General features: G+C 31.5%; 1 protein-coding gene across 2 annotated transcripts in view; it reads right to left on the bottom strand.

The window, feature by feature from the left end:
• Positions 1-26,922, bottom strand: part of LOC107453731 (5'-AMP-activated protein kinase subunit gamma-1) — a 334,655-nt gene that overhangs the window by 276,966 nt on the left and 30,767 nt on the right. For both annotated transcript variants that reach the window (XM_071183173.1, XM_016070657.3), the window contains exon 2: positions 1,950-2,138. In XM_071183173.1, coding sequence (XP_071039274.1) covers positions 1,950-2,114 — 165 coding nt within the window. In that variant the 5' untranslated portion in view covers positions 2,115-2,138. The remainder of the gene's footprint in view (positions 1-1,949; positions 2,139-26,922) is intronic.

The raw sequence follows: 26,922 nt of genomic DNA, 5'->3' as shown, positions 1-26,922 counted from the left end.
TACGTTTGTATACAAAGCCGTAGTAGTGTATTGTCGGTCTGTTTATTACGTTTTCACGTAAAAACTAGGTAACAAATCTTCGTGATTTTGTGCGCAGATAAAATTGGAGGTCTAGCTAGCTAAAGAGTTGACACAGGCTATGATACAATTTACCGCAGAAAAATACTTTTTGTAACAAAATACCCTACAGGCAGAAACCCTACAGGCAGTAAAAATAAAAAGGTACACGGGCGGAGCTGCATTCAACTGCTAGTTTATAATAATTCAGTTTCATATATCAAAAATTTAATCCTAATAACTGACATTTTAATAAAATTTTTACTTCATAGCTACTTTCACAAATTATGTAGAATGTAGATAGATATGTTTTGATATTATAAATTATAATGTAAGTAAATAGGTACTATCAGTGTATGTTGATTATTCCATTCATGAAGTGCCAAAATTAAAAGTCACGACCTGTTTATATGAGATCCACTATCGTTGGCCCCGTTTTCATTTCATGAACCCCAAATTTTTTTTCACTTGACATGAACCCCTTGCAGGTTGTCGTCGACCCCTGGGGTTCTATATAGACCACTTTGGGAATTACTGCTTTAGCTTAATTATTAAATTACTTCTTCCGCTTTCTAAAATTTGATCATTAGATTAAAAATTAAAAACGTTATTTCCTCTTTTATTTTACTGTCTGCCCGATATTAAACAACTTCACCGTACATCTTTCGCAAAAGACTTGTTATTATGCTATTTTTGGAAATTTAACTTCCATGTTTTCTAAATGTCTGATAGAATATGACAAAACTTAATACATTCAAATGCCAAATGTGTTTTAGTAAAAGTCCATTACAAAACAGCCGTTAGAAAAAAGTCTTAACAGAATTCCTATTTTCCAGACAATAATTTCCGGGAAATGTTTATCCAACAAGAGGGATTACTTAAGACATGTTTTTATTGTTAACTTTCAAAGATACCGATAAAAAATCGATTTATCGATATACGGCACTCTTAAGATTCGTGACAGATAGATAACGGTTGTTGTAGAAGCTTTTAGAATGCGATAGTCTTCTTCTTTAAGGCTTCATGGTTCGACTTAAAGACTTTTGGTATAAAATGTTGGGAAGACTTTCGATTAAAATGACGGAAATGACTTTTTCTCAAGGTAATCGAAGCTCAAGAGATGGGCTGGATGGGTAAGCAAAACATATGGAAAACTTCCAATGATTCTCACATTTTAAGATACCCATCTGACATTTATATTTATTTTATATCAGTACAATAACGTGTCCGCCTGACTATTTGTGTCGATTGCAAGGTCCATTAAGTTCAGCAAATACTATGAACATTTTTGATCCTATCAAAGTAGGTTTAAGATCTCTAAACACTTAATTTATTTCGATCTTACAGAAGAGTTCATTTCAAACGACCTCACAGGTTTATTTTACACAGCGGAAGTAGTTTTCAGATACGGTAATTCATCAAGGCAAGGTATTAAATTAAACCACGATGGCTTAAATAGTATGCTGTGTGAGAAATTAAGGCAGCTGTCATGCAATGTTGACCTATTTGCCACAATTATATCATAATTTTAAAATGGCAGAACCATAGCCTCCACGACGAATGGCTTTAATGTTTCAAATTTGTAAAGATTGCTTTCTTATTCCAAAACATGATGCCACTTTATAAAAATATGCTTCATTTTAACTTCTCTCTCAATGTTGCAGCGATTTTAAAATACACTATGGTTTTACTACGCAATGGTTTTAATACACCATGGTTTATTGCCCAATTGAGGGAATTTAAATAATAAAGCCTTTAATATAATCTTAAATTTATTGTTATATTGAAATCTTTACTTTTTTTGCTAAACAGCAATGATAATATGGGTGAAATTGGAAACATTTATAATATGCGAACCACGATTTACACGAAAAGAAACGTGTCCTACTTACATGCTTGTGCTTAATGGACGATCCGTGGACTGTGTCCAGCTCGAACTCGAGTATTTTGTGGTCATCCTCGTCTTCATCCTCTTCAGCCAGTGGTAGCAAATAAGGTTCAATTTGTGTGCAGGGAGGATATTCCTTCATCTGTTGTCTATACACTGAGACACACATCCACAAAGCTTAACACTCAACTACCTGAAAAACAAAACATGGTTGAATGGAGGGTAGAATACCTTTTACCAATCTGAAATAAACAGGGTGTTCCGTAATTTATGCCTTTAAAATATATTTTTAGAATACTCAAAGAATAAATATTTAGAATACTTATAAAGAATAAATATTTAGAATACTCATAAAAAAAAAACATCAAAACCAGTTTGATCACTTGGTGATGCTTGAAAGTCCTTCTAGTGATCACCTCCTGAACCAGTCTCTGTTTTTGTTGGCAGTCAAACAGGTTTTTAGTCCAGCAATCTTCACTGGTGATGAGACAAATTTCGATTGAGTTTTATTTTCCTGCTATGAATTTTCGACCCCTGTTTTGTATACTTTTTTGACCTCATTGTTAGCAAAGGCTCTGAATATGTATATGAAGGAATGCTATTAAGGAACACCCAGCATATTGAATCTATAATTTTAATACTTAAAAGAGGCTTAAAGTTAAATCAGTTTAGTTTGTCATAATTGCAGTTCACGTGGCCACATGTAAAAATCTTCCTGTAATAAGATATGTAGGGCCATGATTTATTTTAATTGTTTAAAGTTTTCAACTCAGTGAGTGGCAATGCAATAATAGAATTAAAATTATTAAAAAAAGTTTTATTTGTTGTGAAAAAATTTTACTCCATTTATTGATAATAAGCAAGATGTAAATATAAGTTATTTTATTAAATTGTCATTTGCTTTTAAAAGAAGTTATCTATATATTACTCTGCTTACATCTTCACATAAGAGCCCGACAGATCGTGAGATAATATTAAGATAATTAACCGTTGTCCGAGGGTTTAATATTATCCCATTAGTTGTTTAAAAACAGATAACTCTAAAACACCAGTTCTGCAAAAATAAACTTTCAAATTATTATTTTGACATATCTAAGGATTGAAAAACAATTTGCAATTAGCAAAGCAGTAATGCAATAAGCAATGCCACTATAAAATAATTCGCATTTATATTGTTCATTAAATATTTTAAAAGAGGAGGTAACAAGCAATTTCCTTGATCACAAGGGTAGTGATTAGAAATAATATAATATCAAAGAGCATGAAAATCGCTTGGCTTTACATTATGAAAAAACATTAAAAATGAAAAAAAAAATTGACTTGGCTTACTCATTGGCATGAGTAATTTCCTGACATTTTCGTTTCAACCCTTCATTTCTATCGGGTTTTTTCTTTCATTAAATACACAATATAAGCACATTCAGGGCCGGCGAAAGGGTGATCGCCCGAAGCGCCAGGATAATGGGGCGCCGAACAAGGCCCAGGCTTAATGTTTTTTAAATTATTAATTTCTTCTCTTTTAAAAATATTTGTTTGAATAATGTATTTATAGGTTTTTATTTTTTAAATTATATATTCTTAGATTAACTATCTTTATAATTAGAGTTTTTTTTCGTAAAAGTTTTACTAAAGATGGAAAGGAAAGTGTGCAGCAGAAAAGCCACTTTTTGACCTTTAAGTTTCTGACCTTTAAGTTTAGAGAATCTCTTTAAGCCATTCAACAACAAGGGGTGAGGAGGAATTGCTTTAAATTTCACATTTAAGATTAACATTTATAAGTATATTGACGAGTAAATATAATAACGGGTAAGTAAAATAACGGGTAAGTAAAATAACGGATAAGTAAAATAACGGGGTAATTAAATAACGGGGAAATTAAATAACGGGTAAGTAAAATAACGGGTAAGTAAAATAACGGGTAAGTAAAATAACGGGTAAGTAAAATAACGGGTAAGTAAAATAACGGGTAAGTAAAATAACGGGTAAGTATAATAACGGGTAAGTATAATAACGGGTAAGTATAATAACGGGTAAGTATAATAATGGGCAAATATATTTACACAAATGAATTTATTTATGGGCGAGTGAGAATGAGTTTATAAATTCATAAAAATGATTTTAAACCTACAAATTGTGTTGCGGCAGTCGGCAAGAAATTTCTTATTTCATTTTTTAAAATAATTTTTATCAAAATAGCGACATATTGAATGCAAAATATCTTTAAAATATCATTTAAATATGCATAGAGTGCATAATATGCAAAATATCAAAAGCTGTGGGGAAAGTAGTTATCGACTATACCAACCTTCATCTATCAAAAGGCACCTCTGGATAGAATCGAGGCAACATATCCTATATAGTGAATCGGTATTTAAAAATTGTAGCCACAATATTCACTCTGCAGAATTTTAACAGGGATAGAATTCGATGAAGATACCATTAGGTATTTTATTGATGTTTCTTTTTTTACGAAAGACCGGGAAAGCCGTATTAAACTCACTAGAATTTGAGCGCTGTTGATGATAGCTATATTTAGTTCACCGGCTTTTGAGCGTTAGCCCCAAGAGCGGTATTAAGTTCACGGCTGTACTGTGTTGCTATTAGCAGTCGAGTGTGATCAGGATCTCGTTGTGTGTAATTGAGTCAGGGAGGCCACAGCGTGAGGAGGACAATGTGACGCAGTCATTAATAGCAAGTCAAACTGTTCAATGTGGACCATCCATCGAAGTAGGCGTGGTGATATCACGTCCGGGTCACCAATGTGGGGAATAGTTATCAGCTATGCCAACCTTCATCTAACAAAAGGTACCTTTAGATAGAATCGAGCTAACATGTCTTATATACTAGTGAATCGGTATTTAATAACTGTCGTGGTAGTTACGTCACAGAGTCAAAAACATTTTGTTAGGTATACAATTTTTAATATCATTTAAAAGAATGTAATTCAACATGGTAAAGAATTTGGACGAAATTGGTCGAAGATTATCTGAGAAATCGAATAAAAAAAGTCATATTTTTAAAATTCAATATATTTCCCAGATAGCTGTTATTACATATATTTTAGGTGTCAGAAATCTGAATTCATCGAAAAAAAATTATGTTTATTAAGAGAAGGTTTGTTTTCGTGTTTGATTTCGTAACTTGAAATATCGTCTGCACTAATTAATTGGCATATTTTAGGTCAGATCCTCCAACCAATACGATTTAGTTCTGGAACTTATAAGATCAGATCATTGGATCAAAAGTTATTCAAGGTGGTCCTTTTATTTTTTTTTTGCGCACTTCATATAAATAATATATTTGAGTACACACATTTACGGCTTAGAGCAGTTAAGTCTGATCTTCTGTTTCTCAATATTAAGAAAAGAAAAAAATTTAATAGCAAAATTCTTCCGTATAGGCTTAAAAAAATTTAATATTAGTTCATAAGCTAAAGTCTATTTTAATTACCAAAAAAATAAATAATTTACTTTAATTACCAATTTCAATAAATGAAGACCGATTTTAATTTTTTAACGTAAATACTCATTTACTTCGTTACGCTTCATTTAGTTCTCAAACAGAGCCTTTAATCTAAATTTTTTGCTTAAAAATGTATTATTTTCTGTTTCAGAACCGTGTATTCTTTTAACTAAGAGAAATTTATAACAGTTTAAGTTTTATTTTGACAAAAAAAAAAACCCTTTAAAATTGAAATTCGTTGTTTTATCTATTATATATAATTCTCTTACGTGGCTCCCAAATTTTGGCTGTATTTCTTTTCCGCCGGTGGCAACGTTTGCTTTGTTTTGAAAACACCAAAGCATTCTGCCTTTTAATGATGTGTTTCTGATCTAATATATATAATTCTCTTACGTGGCTCCCAAATTTTGGCTGAAGTACTTTGTACAACTAAATAAGATTCTTTTCACAACAGTTAAATATTTACTTTATTTTCTTCATTCATAGAGAAAACAGTCGGCAAAGAATTCTGTTAGGTTAAAAAACATTTCGCTAAAAAAATAACGAATTCTAAAAGAAATAAAAATAAACAACTTAAAAAATAAAAATGCTGTTGCCAGCCATAGAATTTTTTGAAAGTTAACTTAGCAACATAAATCAAAATGACATAGAAGCGCAACTAGATCAAAATTATGATACCTGAGCGCTTGACGTAACAAATCCTTCAATTCTAAAAGTGTTGTATCGCCAAATGCCCAAATTAACAATTGTGTTCTTAAAGAAATTCTATAAAAAGTTTTAAATAAACAACCTACTTCTACAACTGCTTCTTGAAGAACTTGGCTCATAGATTAAAAATATTGTTTTAATTTTACAGTACTAACTTTACTTCTACTTTCATTATTGCTATGACCCTCTTTCATTACATTTTACAACTTCATGCTAAATTTGAGGACTTTAAGTTGTTTTGTGGTTGAATACTGACATTTAGAAATGTGTACATAAAAAAAATAATATTTAGAGGTTAAGAGTTGCCTCAGAAAAATTTGAATTGTTGACATTGAACTTAACAATGGAAACAATCGTTTTTGTGAAAAATTGAATTGTATTGTTGACATCAAAACTAAAAATATTGTGTTTCAACTTAACAATACTACCTTAATTTATACTTTAGAATTGCCTCGGAGAAATTTGAATTGTTAGCAATGACTTAAACAAAAAGTTTTATTTTAACTGACAAATACTATATTATAATTTTAACTTTTTCTATGACTATACTCATTTTCTTACTCTTTTCTTTGTTTTTTATACATTTTATATTTTTGTGATAAAATAAAAAACTTATAGTTGTTCTGCTTCTGAACACTGATGAAAACACAAAATGATGGGCTTCATCAACAATCAAAAATATATACATTTATTTTACAAATTCCATATTATTAAGGTGGCGCCCTTCAGAGAATTAAAAATACAAAATTATCTTCATCAAAGCCGATGCTTTACATCCGGCGTTCAGTGGCAGACTACTATTTCATATTGTTTTACAACACATGGCTTTAGCCCTCTGGTGGGAAAGACTTTAAAACAAAACTTACAACAGTTACTTTTCTCAACAACTGAAATTTAGAATAGTGTGATTAAGAAAAATATGTGAACTGTTTGCAATTTCAAATTAATATTGAAATGTACAGGTTTAGAATTTTCTACAGTGAAAAGTTTTCGAAACTTCAGTATTCAAAAAAGTACACAAAAACTAGACGTTAAGAACGTATCCAATGAGCGAGCAAAAGCGAGAATTGGATTGCGAAGCAATCCGAAATGAACTGTGAAAGCAGTTCCGGGGGTTGGTGAGCGCCAGCGAGCAGGGGGCGAAGCCTCCTAGTAATCAATAATTGCAAATAAGTGCACAATTCGATTTTGACAAGGTTGCTAATTTTAATTATTATTCAGCAGCCACTAAGATTATTAACATATTTGTTATGTGCTTTTTTAATATTCGCATATATTGTACTAAACATTTTAATAATAAATTCACCACAATATCATAAGATCATGTAAAAAATTAACAGAGATAAATATTAAATNTTTTTGAACGGCCCCTATGTGCTTTTTTAATATTCGCATATATTGTACTAAACATTTTAATAATAAATTCACCACAATATCATAAGATCATGTAAAAAATTAACAGAGATAAAAATTAAATCTACACTCACTTAAGCAATATGAGTTTGACTCAATTTTTGATTGAAAGATTTCAAACCTCGAAATGCTTTAAATTCTACTTATTTAAAATGGCGCACCAGCTTTCCGTCGGCTAGTATTTTATAAAATTTTAAAACAATATTTTAAAGTATCAAAATAAATCTCATCCTCAATTTAAGAAGTACACTTTTCACTATTGTTTGCTTGAGACTAGTTTAACTTTTTTCCCTGGTGATACTAATTGATCTTTTTCCTATTGAAATAATTAAGTTTTCTTTTCATTTAGGATTTTAGGTCTTTAGTTTCAGTTTATGAAAGCATACAACTGCACTTTTATTTCAGTTTTAATAACATTTCGCATTTAATTTGTTAAAAAATTCTTAAACTAAATAAATGTATAATATTTCAGACTGGGGCAGGGAAGTGATCTTCTAACAATGATGAAAGAAATGCATGGGTCAAAAAAATATTGAGAACTACCGCTCTAAAATATTAAAAAATCTCAAACTTTACAACTATCTATATAATTCAAAAGTGTACAATAACAGAGAGAGAAAATTCTTTGGCACTAATTTCAATTGAACGGCAAAAGCAGTTGATTTTAAAGAATCTAAAACTGTTTGGGTCAGCTAATGTGCAAAAAAATACATTTTAATTTTTACGCTTTTTGTATGCCATTAAAAATTATGCTTATTTACCTAAATTGTTTTCATCTTTAATTTTCTTAGTGAATAAGATCGTTATCGTACCATACGAACATGATAAACAGAAAACACAAAAGAGGAAATATTAAAAAAAAAATTTACAATTTAAAAAGTGTTATTTTTTCCAAGAGAAATTATTACAAGCATTTTTTTTATCAAGCCTTCTATGACTGTTGATGTTAAGAACAAAAAGGAAGGAAAAAAAAAACACGTAACATATCTCATTTCTGAGAAGAACAACTGGGAAGAGATTCAAATGAGCAGCAAACCATAGAAGAAGATTAAGCAAATTTAGATGATTGCTTTAAAGAACAACAAGCATTTTTTCCATCAAACTTTCTATATTTGTTGATGCTAAGAAAGAAGGAAAGGAAAGAAAACACTTTACTCAGTTACACACATCTTCTCGTTAATGAGAAGGACAATTGAGAAGAGGTTCAAATGCGCAGCAAACCATGCAAAATTTAATGAACGAAATTTAGAAGACTGCTTCAAGAACTTCATCATTCATCCAATCTAGAAATTGTTAGAGTAACTAAGACATCCGTATTTGAATATTTTAATTAGAATACATGAATATTTCTATTAAATCTTTTGTATTTCATTAAATTGTTCTTACATTGGTTTAAATAAAATAGTAATTCCTCTCCAATTGTCACATATCATCAAATCACGTTTTTTTTTGTTTTTATTTTTTTGGTAATTTTATCAGAAGGCCTTCACCCCAGTCATTAGGCCACTCTTCGTTCTTCATGAGTTTATTAAACAGGACAGTTAAAGCTTTGATTGTAGTTTTTGAACCTCATTTTGAAGAGTCCACCAGGTAGGTTATCGCTGTCATCAGCTTTTCCTACATTTGAGCAATTTCATTGCTTGGTGCCCTTCAAGCTGAGTTGTTAGACCTGTGTCTATGTCTAGCTGGTCTATCTGGGTGCTTCTCCTGAAATATCTTCCAAAATAGCAGGATTTGGTCTGCTTAAGGTTCCCTTAGAATGATCAACCCATCTTCTGGTTTGGTTTTCTTTTGATGTACGCTTTAAACCTTATTTTTTTCGTAATTGGTTTCTCAATTTCTCATCTTTTTCCACTAATTTTGTTAGTGATGTCATAAAGAGTTATTGTTTCTTATTGCTGCTTCTGCTGATGCTTCCCGATCTTTGTAATATTTCCTTTTATCTTGTCTTGCAATTATCTTACGTTATTTTTCCTCCTATTACCATCCCAATGTTCTTGTTTAATTTCAGCAAGTTCCTTTTTAATTATTTTTTTGTCTCATTTCACGTCTTTCACAAACTAAGTTTTTGGTCTTTTCAGCTATCTCCACTCTTATCGTCAAATTTCTTCTTTCCAAGAATTTCTTCCGCACTTTTCTTAGATTTTTTTCTTATTTCTCCCCATTCTTGATTTACTTGCATGTCACTTAAGTGGTTTAAAACCCGAGAAAGATGTTCCAAATTCAGTTCAAATTCTTGTCTAATTGTCTTGGTCCTTAATTTCTCGACATTAAATCTTGTTCGATAGCATTCTTTCGTCTTGTTACTCATCTTAATTTTCACTTTACCAATGACCAACATATGGTCAGAATTTGAGTCTGTTCCTCTCATAACACGAACATCCAACAAAGACCTCTTTCATTTCTTTTATCAATAGTGATGTGGTCAATTTGGTTTCTTGTCTTTTTATCGGGAAATATGCAAGTAGCTATACCAATATTTTTGCTTTGAAACATTGTTCCTCCAGTACATAAATGGTTGGTGAGACAAAAATCAATTAAAAGCTCACCATTTTCATCCATCCTTCCATGTCTTCCCTTTGTGCATTCCATTCCGTAGTTCTCTGATCCAACTATAGCATTTATTTCAACAATCTATTAACCATCGATATGTCTTTTGTACTAACACTATCCTAAAAATTTTCCAGTCTCATGCAATGTTCCTACATTGCAGCCTCCAATTTTGATCGTCGTCTTAGCCGAGAAGATCTTTCCAGTCACTTTGATCCTCTTGTTTGCTTCCAATTGGCTTTCACGACCAGGATTCTTACTGACTGCAGGGAACATATTTGATAGAGAGCTTTCATCCACTTCTAGGGAGATTGATCTGCATGATTGCAGTTTCTGTAACAAATATGTTTTTACGAGATAGGGTTGTTAAACCTAAAACTGGGGGGCCAGGGTGTTGCTCTTAGTCTGGTGCCTTAACCATTCCCCACTGACCTGACCGGCTCGGGAGGCCCTACCGCCGGCTAAGCTCACCTTTTACACACGCAAGTTCGCTCACCACAAGGCACAGAGTGTTCGCAGAACATAAGATTTTGAGCCCAAAAAATACGTTCGATATAATACATATACATATATATATGCATATTTATATGTATGTATGTATGTACACTAAATTTTTAAAAAATTAGTAAAATTTCTATACATTATTGTGTCCAAAATTTCGTCAAATTCAATATTTCGTTTTTATTCAGATTAAAGATCACGTGATTTATTTTTCCAGACGATAAACGGTTAATAATGGTTGGAGCTAAAGATTTTTTCCCCCCATCCTACTCGCTGTGCATTTTTTTTCACGAGTCTACGATTTGAAACATAGATATGAAAAGATTATAGACTTCGCGCAGCAAAACAAATCAAGATTCCAAAACTAAAGTGGATGGGAAAAAAATATGTCCTTTTTAAAAAAAGGTAAATAAACTGCAAACTTTTCATAATCATTCTATTATGGGAAGGAGAGAAAAATTTAAAAAAGAAAAATATTTCTGTAGCGCATTTTTTTGTTGTTGTAGCGTTTGAAAAATAATGAGTAGCCCAAAAAGTAGGGGGTAACCCCAAATTTTGATTTTCAGTAGCGGGGATTTTTAAAAGTAGCCCAATCCGATGCTTGTAGCTCAATCTGGCAATACTGTGACAAGGTGATAACACCAAATGGCGGGCGCGTAATCATTACAAGCATTTTTTTTTTATGAAGCCTTCTATTTCTGTTGATACTAAGAAAAGAAAGAAAGAAAAGAAAACACGTAATGCATCATCCCATTACTGAGAAGAATAACTGGGAAGAGATTCAAATGAGCGGCAAACCATATAAGATTAAACTAAACAAATTTAGATGATTGCTTTAAAGCACAACAAGCATTTTTTTTTTATCAAACCTTCTATGTCTGTTGATGCTAAGAAAAGAAAGAAAGAAAGAAAAGAAAACACTTTACACAGTCACACACATCTTTCCGTTATTGAGAAGGACAACTGGGAAGAGATTCAAATGCGCAGCAAGCCATACGAAATTAAATGAAAGAAATTTAGAACTTCAAGAACTTCATTGTTCATCCAATCTAGACATTGCCAGAATAAATCCTCCGTATTTGTTTATTTTAATTAAGTATTTTGTATTTAATTAAAATATTTTCGTCTTTCTTGGTGAATAAGACGTGTGAAAGAACAGACGGCAGAATAAAAAATAAGGAAGAATTTGAAAATTTTTTCGCTTTTTTTCTCCCGTGTAATTATTACGTTTGTTTTTAATCAAACCTCCAATATTAAATTTAAGATTTGTAGTCTAAACTAAAACTAAATAATTATTCAAACAGTTTGAATAATTGTTTAGTTTTTTTGTTTTTGTTTTGTCTGAATATATTTATTCAAAAAACAGTTGCAAACCTGAATGTCTGTTGACGTAAATCTTCCCATTAACGTTGCAAAAATAAATAAATAAAAATTCTCAAAACATATGTCTTCATTTTTATGAGAAGGACAGCTGGGAAGAGATTCAAATGCTCAACAAACCATGGCAGAGCAAATGAAACAAATTTAGATGGCCGTCTGAAAGAGCTTCGCTGTTCTTCCAATCTAGAAATCAACGCCAAGTTCTTAAAATAAGAAACAAGTCCAACAAGAATTACGCCTATTTCTTTAGAGCGTCGAATATGCAAAAAAGAACACCCAGGGTTGGCGATTTATTTTTCATTCCAGGTAGGCTGCAAGAATCGGAAGGCGATTGGAAACAAAACAAAATTTGGAAGCTCTTCAAGAAACAGTTGCGAAACCGGCTCCTCGGTGAATAATTGTTTGGATATACATAGAATGTTTGGGAATTAAAAAAAAAATGTTCTTTTTTTTTCCTTCTTATGTGTACATGTAAATGATGGAGCTGCAGGTGCGTGTTCGAACTGTCAAGTGGCTGTTGTCATGCAGGATTTTTCAAAATTAGAACGTGATTCTTTAATTAAAAAGTTTTGGAGATTTTATAGAGAGTATCAAGCGAATAATTCCAAGTCATAGTTGACTATTGTCTTTGATTTTGGACGTTATTATCGTTAAATATATGAGCGCGTAGGTTGTGTGATGATAAATTGGTGGAAAGCCAAAACTGATTCAGTTAGTTACCTTACCAGATGAATGAGTTACAGCGTTTTCTTTTTTTGGCAGAAGTCAATAGCATTTTCAAAGGAAGCAATTGTTAGCAGTTGTTGTTACATGTCTTCAAGATCAACTCAAGTATACAAATCTTTAATAGTGGCTGTTGGTCGGGACATTTAAAAAGTATTTCTAAAGTGAAACTTTTTTCGAAAGGTGCCTCGGAATTCATGCAGGATTTGAATTATACGCCATTTGTGCAATACAATGAAAGGAATAAGGGGTCGTTCAAATGTCACAAAACGGAGGGAGGGGGTTTCTGATTTGCTTATTTTCACTGACAAGGAAAAAGGAGGGATCTAAACAATGCTTAACATTAAAATCCCCTAATTTTCATTTTTTTTTAAAAGCAAAATAAAAACTAAGAAAAAAATTCAAATGTGGAATAAAATTCAAAATTAGGGAAGGAAAAAAATTTAAAAATTTCTTCAAAAAGTTTCTGAGGCCAAAAGTAGTGAACACTAAAAGTTCCTAAAGAATATGACTTTAAGTTTTATAAAACGAATTAAAACGTAAACTTCATCTTTCTATTTATAATTTATTATCATTATATATTTAATCCTAAAACTTGATTGCTACAGTAAAAATCAAAGTGAAAACAAATACTAGGAGGACAAAGTGAAACGAAAAACTTTTATGAATTGTCAGAAATTTGCTTACTTAATATTTGTACGGCCCCTAAGATAGCTAATAATTATTATTAAAAATGAATTTCAATGATATTTGTAATTTTTTTGTGTGCATGTTTTGACTGTCTTGTTAATAAAGGTAGTTTTCAAGACCCCAATTAATTTCCCGTTAATTAACATTCTAACTTATGTGGAGAAACTTAGCTCAACTTTAACACGCCATTTTGCTTATAAACGATCAGCTAGCACTGACTCAATCTTAATCGGTCGTAGGGGTTATCTTAAATATGCATATTTATATGAGCAGAAAAGTGGTATTTTTAAAATTTGATTTCTCAGGAACTATACGACTGATTTTGCTCGAATTTTGTATTTTGCCATGAAAAAAATCCTTACAATTATATAAAAAAAAATTTATACCTTACAATTCAAAATCTTTTCGACTATCATTAAATAAAATAATAAAATAAATATTTACTAAAAGTTATTTTTTGCATAGAATTATCTCTGAATAAATGAATTTCATAATTGTGTAAAAAACTTTTTCATTTATCTTAAAAAGTTTGACATATGGTGAAATACGCAAAAAGGAAAATTAACAATAAGGGGTCCACTTTGGACAACTCTTGACCAAACTATAGGGACCATATTTCGCAGATTGCGGCTACTCCCTATATTTTGGGAGACAAAAATCTAAATCCATCGAAAAAAGACATATTTATTCAGAAAAAGCACACTTTTGTGTTTTATTTCATAACTTAAAATATCAGCTACATTAACTAATTTGCATATTTGAGGTCACCACCTCTAACTACTATTAATCGAGCTCTAGAAAGTGAAAATCCGATCATTAAATCAAAAGTTATTCAGGGCGGTCCGTTTTTTCTCTTTGCTCACTGTAACATGCATTAATACGGGTGTCTTTTCTTCTTCAGTGTTTTCCATTTTTGTTTTTAACATAAATTTCGAAATTTCAAACAATGAGAATTACATCTCACTTTCTCTTACTACACACGCTGTGACAATCATGTACATATGAAATTTAATGAAAGAAATGATGTTCCTGATTTAAATTCTTGCTTCATTACATAATTGGGATTTTTTTTTAAACTTTAGGGCATTTTTTTGATGTTTTTAAGAGCAGGAGGGCTTTAAGAGCTATGCTTAGGTAGTGGTAGAAAAAATAACATTATTTTAGTAGTTAACTACAATTACTTGATTACACATGTAGTTAACTACAACTAATTTTGCTTAAATTTAGTGACTACAAACTACTTTTGAAAAATAGTTACTATTTCACTACTTTTAGGAGATCAACTTTCCCGAAGAATTTAATTTCCACCCTTCTTTTAAGTAGTTTTGAATAAAAAATTGGCTTATTTAAACATGAGGAATTATTAAGAATCCTGTATTCATGTTTATATGAACCAATTTGTTAGTCTACGCCATTTTTTACGAATTCGTTCTTTTAAACTTAAACTCTTATGCCTTTCTACACAAACAAATATTTCATTTAAGAAATGTATTCGTCACGGATTTGTTTGTGGAGAAAATAAAAAGAAATCGTCACGGAGAAAATGAAACTAAAAATGAAAAAAATAAATTACTTTGATTTTTTTTATTTCCTCCAAGAAATAAAGTACGTAAGAAATTACAGCGAAAATATGTTCCCTTCTATTAAAATAACAAATGCTTCGTAAGTATATATTCTCAGTAGAAAGTGTGGCCAAAGTGATAAATTAGCTGTTATTCGTATTGGTTAGTTTAAATATTAGTAATACGTAATTCTTATTAAGGCTTGGTCAAGGGGCGTTCTCACTACGTTCGTTAATCCAGACCAATCAAGTTGCGAAAAATTAGTTGCAGTTGAATCTCGTTTCTTTACTTAACTAACGTTAAAAGTAGTTACGAGAAATCGCTGCTAACTACTGTTTTTTCTTTCCTTTCTTTCTTTTTTTTTTCTTTTTTCCTTTCTTTTTTTCGTTATTTTTTCGTTTTCTCTCTCTTTTTTTTTCGTTTTTTTTGTATCGGACTATTCACAACAATATATTTTTTTTTAAAATAAAGTAGCACACTACTCTACAAACTACGAAAAAAAAGTAATAATCGTAGTAGCTTCGCTACTTGTAGTGTGCTACGACTTCCGAGCACTCTGCTTGGTTTTTGTTATAGGAGATAAAAATCCGGGCTCTAGTTGATCTATTCCTATGCGTGCAACTACGGAAGAACAATGCATTTTCATTGTTGGAGCAATATTTTAAACTTTATTGAGTCATTCGTATAAGTTACCGTTTTAGTAATCAGAATTCGTCGCTCAGATCATAAGATTGACCCTATTCTTTGTTTCTTCTTTAAAGTCTGAAGTTTATGCCAAGCAAAAAAACCATTCCCATCTACGCCTTAGAAGAAGTTGAAAGCAGTGTCAAAAAACTCAGTCGCATTTTTGCAAAATTGTCTTTCCACAAAAGTGGGCTTGTGCCAGCAAATACCCGATGTGTTTCATGCAAGACTACAAACAATGTACACTGCATACAAAAAAATAAATAAATGAAGCATCCTGAATAATTTTTGATCTAATGATCGGATTTTCACGTACTAACACTCAACCTTAGTGGTATGAGGCAATAGCTAATATGCTATTAGTTTATGCAAAACGATATTTCAAGTAAAGAAATCAGATACAAAAATATACTCTCTCTCTGAAGATGCATATCTTTTTTTCAACGGATTATGATTTCTGACCACCAAAATATAGGGGAGAAGTTCATGTCAACAAACAAAGCGTTCTATATTGGATTAAATTATACTAATGCAGGTTCAATAATAATTTCACTCATTGTTGTTATTATTCATTGAAAAATGAATGTTAGTCGTGCTGTTACGCTCTTTAAGAACAATAAAAGAAAGCGTTACTAACAGTTATGAAAGACAGCACTGAAAGATTGCGTAGATTTTTTTTAAACGCATAATTATTGTTTTATTTATAATAGTTTCTCCATAGCATGTCATTCATTTCACTATAAAATTTTTTTATTTCAATAACTCATTGACTAAAAATTTTAAATACTTAAGGAGACATTAGGTTTAAAGATTTAAATTAAATTCCTAAGGTTTTAAGCTAGAACACATTTCAAATGGGTTTAACTTAGAAGCGATCGGAACAAGAATGGCATGCTAAGCAAACTAGTCCTCAAATTTAAGATACTTCGTAAAACTTGTTTTTTGTTTTTGTTTAATGATATCATCAACGGATGACATTGCAAATTTCAATTATTTAAAGAGAAATTAGGTTTAAAGATTAAATTAAATTAGTAAGATTTTGCTCTAGAACACATTTCGAATGGGTTTAACTCAAATGCGAGAGGAACGAGAATGGTTTGCTAAGCAAACTATAGAAGATTGTATAGCAATCTTCGGGAGTTGGGGTGCATCAGGGAATAGGGGGAGGATCACACTAAGGCTCCTATACTCAACGTATACTCTTATACTCTAATTCAGGAGCTCTAGATCACACGAGTTCACTAATATCATTCAAAACGTTCATGTGAAAACATTAAAGTAAGTGATGCTAGTTCTGTAACCATTTTCCAAGAAACAATAAGAAAACAAAATACCGGGCTAGCTCTGAAATTATTTATTTATATAGTTACTAGCAGAGCACAGAAAACAGTTACAAATTACTAAAAAAAATATTAACAAAACGAAACTCACATAACACTAAACGGAGAGATTATTTTGGAGATGTTCTCCAATCGGTTGCCGCAGTTCAACTCAAAAGTTTCGCCACAAGATGGCGTGGTGGTAATTCAGTTTTAAAGTAGTATAGTTCTGTTACAACNACTTTATTGAGTCATTCGTATAAGTTACCGTTTTAGTAATCAGAATTCGTCGCTCAGATCATATGATTGACCCTATTCTTTGTTTCTTCTTTAAAGTCTGAAGTTTATGCCAAGCAAAAAAACCATTCCCATCTACGCCTTAGAAGAAGTTGAAAGCAGTGTCAAAAAACTCAGTCGCATTTTTGCAAAATTGTCTTTCCACAAAAGTGGGCTTGTGCCAGCAAATACCCGATGTGTTTCATGCAAGACTACAAACAATGTACAGTGCATACAAAAAAATAAATAAATGAAGCATCCTGAATAATTTTTGATCTAATGATCGGATTTTCACGTACTAACACTCAACCTTAGTGGTATGAGGCAATAGCTAATATGCTATTAGTTTATGCAAAACGATATTTCAAGTAATGAAATCAGACACGAAAATATACTCTCTCTCTCTGAAGATAAAAATCTTTTTTTTCGACGGATTATGATTTCTGACCACCAAAATATAGGGGATAAACTCATGTCAACAAACAAAGCGTTCTTGGATTAAATTATACTAATGCAGGTTCAATAATAATTTCATTCATTGTTGTTATTATTCATTGAGAAATGTCGTGCTGTTACGCTCTTTAAGAGCAATAAAAGAAAGTGTTACTGACAGTTATGAAAGACTTAGCACTGAAAGATTGCGTAGATTTTTTTTAAATGAATAATTATTGTTTTATTTATAATTTTCCATAGCATGTCATTCATTTCACTATAAAAAATTTTATTTCAATAACTTATTATTGACTAAACAATTTAAATACTTAAAGAGAAATTAGGTTTAAAGATTTAAATTAAATTAAGATTTACGCTAGAACACGTTTCGAATGGTTTTAACTCAGAGGCGAGCAGAACTAGAATGGTATGCTAAGCAAACTATATAAGATACTAGTCCTCAAATCAAGATTGCATGAACTTCGTAAAACTTAATTTTTGTTTTTATTTAATGATATCATCAACGGATGACATTGCAAATTTTTATTATTTAAAGAGAAATTGGGTTTAAAGATTTAAATTAAATTCTTAAGATTTTGCTCTAGAACTCATTTCGAATGGGTTTAACTCAGATGCGAGAGGAACGAGATTTGTTTGCTAAGCAAACTATAGAAGATAGTATAGCAATCTTCGGGAGTTGGAGCGTGTCAGCGAATAGGGGGAGGATCACACTAAGGCTCCTACACTCTACGTATACTCCTATACTCTAATTCAGGGGCTCTAGATCACACGGGTTCACTAATATCATTCAAAACGTTCATGTGAAAACATTAAAGTAAACGATGCTAGTTCTTAAATTTAAGATTTCTTGTACTTCGTGAAACTTGCTTTTTGTTTTTGTTTTATGATGCCAATAACGAATGCCATTTGCATGTTTAAAAAAGAGGTCTGATTGTGTGTTCGACGAAATGGTATAAAACTATCTGACAGTTCAAAAAAAAACTTAAAATATGAAATAAAAGTGTAATGCGGGTGCATAAAGCATTCATATTTAACTGAAGACAGCACAAAAGCTTTAACATCAAGGGAGCATAGACCCGAGAAAATGATAAAAACGTGATGATAAAACTTGAAGCAGATTATGAAGAAAGGTAGAGGAAACACACGACTCACCAATCCAAAAATTGCGAATTTGAAACGCAGAAGCAAAAGTCTCTCCCAGAACAATTCGGAGAGAACTGATTCTTCTAAAGCTCGAAATGGTGGAGCGCCAAGTATTAACCTTTTCAAGGGAGATTTTTTATGGTGAGAAAAAATGCACTCAATTCTTTATAAGATAGATTTATTTAATATTAATAGGAATTCAGAAAACAAAAAAAATGGAGGGATTCACAAAGGAAAATAACATCAACATTTGTAGCCTCTAAGCGATAATAGTAATTTATGTGTGAAATGATTTCGTTATTTTTTTCCTTTCATCATAATTTTAATCTCAGCAACATTTTGCTTTTTTATTTTTTTAGCAATCTGTGAGCATAAAATTATAAATATTCATACATTTCGACACAAGCTTATATGAAATGTTAAATTAAGTGATGTTTAGAAAAATACCTAATGGAACGATAACGGTAAGCATGTGAAAAATAACATGTAAACATTAAAAAAAAACCAACGGTAAATTTCTTTGTTACGTTTATGCAAATTTGCGATATTGTTATCACACACTCTCTATCTTTACGCTCTTGTTTCATCCATTACTCGCTTAAGCACTTTTACTTTATTGTCTTACATTTTAATCCCTTCCATTTATATCTCTATGCAAGCTATAAGCTAATTCTTTAATCGTGTTATCTTCCGGTTTTATAATTTGAACGCTTCCAGATTCGAGATGTCCAATAAAACTGCTTGCCAAAATAATACCTAAAGCTTTTTTTTTCCATATTTCTACCTGAAAAAAAAGTGTGCAAAAAAAAAAGTTTAAAACAGGCCACCTTGAACAACTTTTGATTTAATGATTGGAACTTTAAATTCCAGAACTCGGGAGATAGAGCACTCGCCTTCCAATGAGGTGAACCGGGTTCGAATCCCAGCTATGGCTGGTCGATACGAATTCCGCATCAGGCTCGCATTGACCACAGCGCTGACGTAAAATATCTTCAGTGGTAGATGGATCATGGGTTAGAGTCCATGGGGCCATGGGCTAACAGGGGGAGGTTTTCCTCTCCACGTAACGCGAATGTGAGTTAGTTCCATCAAAAAGTCTCCACAAAGGCAAATTTCTCCCAAAACTTGATCCAGGAGTTACTTTGTCTTCTGGGTTTCGTTTAAATAGCTGTAAGCCTTAAAATTGGGTTGACTGTTCAACGACGGTTATAAAAATAAAATCTCTTCGAGAGGGTGACCTCAAATATTCTATGATTAGTGCAGACGATATTTTAAGTTGTAAAATCAGAAACTTTCTTTCAATATGCACACCTTTTTTACGACGGATTCGGATTTCTGACCCCGAAAATATAAGGGGTAGTAGCAATGTAGGAAATTTGGTCCTAATAGTTCCAATAGTTAGCTCTAGAGAGCGATCCAAAGTTTGGACCCCTTAATGTAAATTTTACTTTTTGCGTACTTCTCCATATCATGAAATTTTTTTAAATTGAAAAATATTGAGAAAAATTTCTATACACACTATAAAAATTGCTTAGTCAAAGATAATTCCATGCAAAAGATAGTTTTTAGTAAATATTTAACGTTTTCATTATTTTATTTAACGATAGTCGAATACATTTTCGACTGTATTATGGAAAACAATTTTCTACGTTATTTTAAAGAAAGTAATTTTACATGGGAAAATGCAAAATTTAAGCGAAATCGGTCGAATAGCTACTGAGAAATCAAATTTAAAATAAAAACGACTTTGTAAAATTTAATTTCTTACCTTTCGATTTTCAAATTTTTACTTTTCTTGTTGACAGTAATTATTATTATTAAAACATTTACACACGTGGTAAAGGGCAGGAAAAGGTAAATAAAGTGACGAATCATTTAAACAGCATGTTACAAATAGATAATAGTTTTAATTTAAAATATTATAGATTAAAAAGCAAATTCTTACTCACACTATTCCTAAAGAAATATTTGTATATGTATACTTCAAAAGAGAAATAAGAAAGATAAACTAAATTTCCCTTTTATGATACCATAATAAGATCTATGATTCATCAAATATTCATTTCTGTTCAAAATTCGTTTGACGTCACATAAAAGAATCGAAAGAGAGTAATAAATTATTCACGTATCCAATTCAAGTATGTGATTTAGAAAAGAATAAAAAGAAAAGAACAACGGAATGAAAAATGCTATGGAAAATTAGATGGTCGAAGTGTTCCAACTTAATACTGGACACGTGAAATTTTTTTTCCACATTGTTTAAAGTAACAAAAGTGAATGATTTTTGATTTATTGGACTTAATTTAAGTCATTGTTAATTTTTAACTAATGGCTATTGATATAAAACAATAAATTTTGATCTAAGGATCGGATTTTTTTTTCTGTTCAATATCAGGAATTAACATTAATTATTGCAAAATTTGCCTATAAATGCCTTAAAAAGTATTTTTTATAACCAAATGAGTCAATTTTGAATACTTATGTTAATTAAACCTATGTAAACCAATAAAAAAATTTTTTTTTTGATAGAGTCTAGTTGTTTCTAAATGAAAATAAGGTTATAAAACTTAAGAACTACGACTACTTGCAACAATAAATAAGTTATATTGGCGGTTTCCAATTTTTTTTTCGCTTATGGAACCCTAAATGTTCGACCATCTTTCTACGGAACTCCGACTTTCGAAATTTCGAAAGTTTATATTGTTAAAATTCAAATTTTCAATTATAACCAAGATAAATTTCAATATTTCCTAAAATAAAATGCTAGAGCAACGCAGCCAATTTGGAATTGTTTTTCCAGAGCTCTGAACATTTCAACTGATTTCGCGCAATTTTAATGATTAAATTTTTATGATTTCGATTTTTAATATTTAAACTAATGTTCGTAATTAATGCAAATTAATGCTGAATTATAATTTCTGGAAAATTAATGCAACGCGTTATATATTGAAATTTTTAATTACTGAAATCCAAAATTTAAATTTTAACCAAAGCAAATTCGATTATCCTCCTCCTGCTCCCCCCCCCCAAAAAAAAAGAATTAAGCAATTTGAAATAAAAAATATAATATTTTATCTTGGACTCTTCGATTGGTTTAGTTTAAATTTCAAATTTCAGCATACAAAATTTTGCATAAAAGTTTATATACCGAATATTTTCATACTTTTTTCAATCATTATTAAATCAAATGATAAAAATAAATATGCATCGAATGATAGTTATTAATTACTGGATTACCAAGAAAGATGAATTAAAGAAAATTATCGTTTTTAATCAAAAATACACCCGGATATTAAAATAGGCAAATTTGTTTTTTGAAAAATGTACGAATAAAAACGCTATACTTACGAAATAAAAACAAAATTATCAAATTCCAAGGTTTGAATGCTAACTAATTTCCTTTTTTTAAAAAAAAATCTCATTTTTTCAACCTAATATTAAATTATTAATTGGATTCTATCAAATTCCCCTGGATAAATTCACGTTGGTGAATGGTGAATAAGAAAATTAATATTTGAGGAACATGAAAAGGGGTGTTTTCCTTTGATGACTAAGTTAAACGGCGTCAAATGGAATATCCAGACATTCAAACTTTCTCTCCGGGAAATTCCCACTCCGCCCAAATTAGGAGTCTGAATTGATGAAAGAAAAATCATTAATTTCTTATCTTTGTCAGAAACGAAATGAAATGAAGCTGTTATTTAATACGAACTAGATCTGAAAAAAAAAACTTCTAGGAGCTGTTCTAAAATAATAGAAGTCAGTAACTGGTGCAACGGATTAATTTTTAACAGTTGGTTTCGAATAAGAAAATAACACTTAATCAAGTTCATTTCCATCGTTAACTGTTCGTAAGTAATTCAGGCAGAGGACACTTATTTTCTAAGCCTTGATGTTTGTTTGAAAATAACATTTAAATCTAATTTTTTATCGTGCGTACAATATCTAAAAAAATAGGTTTGATTTATTATTTTATTATATATGCGGATGGTAAAAAGTATATGTCTTCCTTTGTAAAAGAAAAAAACGAGAACACTAACAGAAAACAAGCAAATAATTATTTTTGTTTCAATATTTAATGCATTTTGTTTCCATTCTAGATAAAATAATTCATGTACTTAAAGTATATAAAAAATAGTATCCCAAAATACGTTATAGTACGTCCCAGTAATTACAGCAAAAAAAGAGGCTTCTTTATCCTGTATTAAATGAGATAAAATTGGAGGTGATGTAATTAATCATTTTGAAGTTATAAGGGTTTTCTTTATAATAAGAACCATTCAAAATTGGTATTTTTATGTTAAAAAAAACTGTTCAATTTTTGAAATATTAGCCCTTTTAATTCGTATTCGGTTTACAACACATAAGAAACAATACTTCACTTGTCTGTATAGCATTGTCTGACGTGTAAATAGTGCAAATACAAACTTGTACTTTTTAACTCCATATCTTATCGATTTATGTTGTGTATCATTCAAATCAGTATGAAAAATATGCTTTACATGTTTAGATATTTCCTGGATAGCAATGTAGAGTGCCTACATAGAATACGTGTGAAAAAAAAGTTATTTTTATACAAAAAATACTTGTAAATTTTGAACTATTTGTTCTATTGACCTGCTCATAGTCTTATTCGATTCTGCGTAAAAAAAAAAACAATATAGAAATAATGTTTAATAGTTTAAGTAGCAGCGTTATATATGCGTAAACAGGTGCAAAAACAAAATTGTACTTTTTGTACATAAAATGCACTTTATAATAAGTGCAAACTTGGAAAAAATAAAGCTTCTAAAAACTTCGACATTGGTTTAATTTAATTCAGCGTAAAAGAAAATTAATCGGAAACAATGCCTTGCTTGCCTGTCTAGAAAGAGTTTTTAAAAGAATTTTTAAGGCGAAACAAATATGAATTTGCGCGAAATGTAGGTAAAAAACACGAAAAATTCTCATGGTTAGCACGATTTCGATGGAGCTGCTTGTACCAAAGTATAATTTTCATCAGTAATGTAATCTCTGAGGGCAGGGAGCAAAATAAAATTGAACCATTTATCTCTTCGTTCATATGCAGACTTAACTTGTCTCCGCTGATTTTTGCCAATTTTCAACAAAAAGTTCCATTCGAACAGCAGTAGCTCAGGGAATGCAGCGTTCGCCTTCCATTGAGGTGAACTGGATTCGAATCCCTGTGATGACTGGTAGATACAAATTCCGTAACAGACTCGCATCGACCACAGTACTGATGTAAAATATCCTCAGAGGTAGACGGATCATGGGTTAGAGTCCCTTTGCAGTGAGGCTAACCGTGGGCGGTTTTCGTGGGTTTTTTTCCGCCATGTACACAAATGCGGCTAGGTTCCATCAAAGAAGTCTTCCACAGAGACAAATTTCTCCCAATACTTGAGCCAAGAGTTCCCTTATCTTCTGGATTGGGTTCCAGAGGATTACAAGGCTTCGGAGTTAAACATTAGTAGTCATGACCCAAAATTGGGTCTGCTGTTCAACGATGGTTATAAAATAAAATTTAAAAAATTCTATTAAGTTTTGTCAAACATATAAGATGTCCGCTTAATATTTCGGGTTTAACACTTAATATTTTAAGTGTGCGCACACACCTTAAAGATTACTGATAAGTCCCCTTGTTATTTTCAATTTAAAAATAACAATCCAAATTTTCTTTTTAAGTAATAGATGCACTGATAATATGTTAATGAGTGTTTTAAATGCGCTATATATACTTATATACGTACCACGATACCTAATATAGATACTGTGGAAATAGGTTTGTTGTGTGGCAGACTAAATAGGATAAAAAGGGAAAAAATTTTTTGATTATGATAATTTTTAACTATCAGGAGTTGGCCTTGACTAATAGCATTATGCCAAATAAGACTGAATATTGTTAATCTTTACTTAGATGGAATGAACTTTTAAAAACATGTTAATCGAATAACGCGAAACTATCAGGAAGAGCAGAAAGTAATAAATAAAACTGGAATTGTTTTAACGCAACTAATTGTGTCAGTATATCTATTTCAGTTCTGTGCGTGATTTCGTAGTGTTGATAATTACCGATTTATTGATTAGTTTTTTAGTTAGTAACAATACTAATTATGCTGAAAAAGTTGCATAAACACAACATATTTATTTTCAAAGCAACGTTGCTGAAAAAGAAACTTAAATTCATTAACAGTTCTGTGTCTCTGATACACTAGGTTATTGCCAACGAGAAACAATAAAGTCATAGGTTGGAGCCATAAGGGTTATTTTTTCTTTCTATTTTTTAATAATTGATTCCTAAAATAATCTACATTCCTCTTTAATAGATGGAAATTTTCCATTTTCTCCTTTTTTCCGCGTCTTAGCGTTCGTGATCATATCGTAGGAAGTGATAGGAAAATCGCGCAACCATATATATATGATCATGGTTCTGAGGGAGTTAGTATTGGCTATTGAAACTTGCTGAATCGGTTTAAATAAGTTCTGAAATTTTTAAACATTTTTTATCGTACATCCTAAATTAAATTATTAGATGTTTTATTTTCTGCTTTGTCATAAAAACGGTTAAAATTCATACTCGATTGAAAATTTAATCACACCAGCGAATGTCAGCAACTAAGTTTTTGAGAATTTTCGATTTACAAAGTTTAAATTTCAGTGTAAGGAACGAATATCGTATTCACACCAATATCTAAATTTTTCTGAAGAGAAGTATGCAGGATATTCTTGCATACTGAGTCCCCTAGATCTTTTACAGAAAAATATAAAAGGAACTAAAGAAAAAGCTGGAATAGGATTAGGGTAAAATTAACAAACAAAACGAGATCAAAAAAGAAATAAGAAACAATAAAGAAAAAAAATCAATAAAAAACTGCAATAAATAAATAAAATTTTCTATCTAAGAAAGCTCAGTTTAGATTGATTCTTTAAGTAATAGAAAACACACAAGGGCGCCGGCAGAATAATATAAAAGGGGGTGCAACCGTCTAACAAACTAAACCCCCCAATTTTTCTTTTTTTTAAAAATATTCTGTTATTACGTTTTTTTTGTTATTACATATACTTTCATCTATTAATTTTTTTCAAGATTCAGGTATAGAACAAAATAATAGGAACACCTGTGAAAAAATGAAAATATTTTATTAATAAGGAGTTTGGCCACCTTTGGCCTGAATGACAGCTTGCATTCGACGTGGGATTGACAAATAAAGGTCTTGAACAAAGTTCATTGGAATTTGCAGCCATTCCTCTTGCAGGGCTGTCTCGAGTTGAGAGAGTGTGCGTGGAGTAGGAAACCGAGCACGGACTTTTTTCTCCAAAAAGACTCCACAAAGGCTCAATGATATTGAGATCAGGGGACTGAGGACACCACGTTAGATGTTCCACTTCATAATTATGCTCATTTAACCATGTTTGAACACTGTGAGACGTGTGAACAGGGGCGTTGTCATCTTGGAACACAGGACGCTCTCCCGGAAAGAGAGTATGAAGCATAGGGTGAAGATGATCAGCAAGAATCCTTCGGTAATGGTCCCCTTTGACCACCCCTTCAAGACAACGAGAGGCCCCAATCCACGGACAGATATAGCGCCCCACACCATCACTGAACCACCTCCATGTTTCACGGTTGGAACCAGGCAGTCAACATGAAATGCTTCTGCCGGCGTTCGCCACACGAACACACGTCAAGTGGTTTGGAATAGTGCAAAAGAGGATTCATCAGATCAGATGACTTGTTCCCATTGCAGTTGTGTACATTTTAGGTGGTATTTGCACCACTGTAGCTCCTCAAAGCATTCCGCGCCGAAACTAACGGTTTTGGAATAGCCACTCTGCCATGAATGTTAGCAGCATGCAACTCCCGTTGAATAATTTTCATGGATACAGGGTTCTGAAGGTGGGTATTCATCTGGAATGTTATCACCGGCAGTGTAGTCTTGCTTTTTCGAGCGACTATCCTCTTCAACACCCGTGTATCACGGTCTGACAACTTCGACTTCCTGCCGCTGTTGTGCCTCGCCGAAGACACCTTACCCAACTTTGTGTATGCCGACAGAGTCCTTGATTCAGTGGTCCTTGAAACACCTACAAGGTTCGCTGTTCTGGACACGGACGC

The sequence above is a fragment of the Parasteatoda tepidariorum genome, chromosome 7, assembly GCF_043381705.1.
Source record: "Parasteatoda tepidariorum isolate YZ-2023 chromosome 7, CAS_Ptep_4.0, whole genome shotgun sequence".
Taxonomy (NCBI): domain Eukaryota; kingdom Metazoa; phylum Arthropoda; class Arachnida; order Araneae; family Theridiidae; genus Parasteatoda; species Parasteatoda tepidariorum.
Note: the sequence above shows the minus strand (reverse complement) of the source record. Positions and strands in the feature narration are given on the sequence as shown.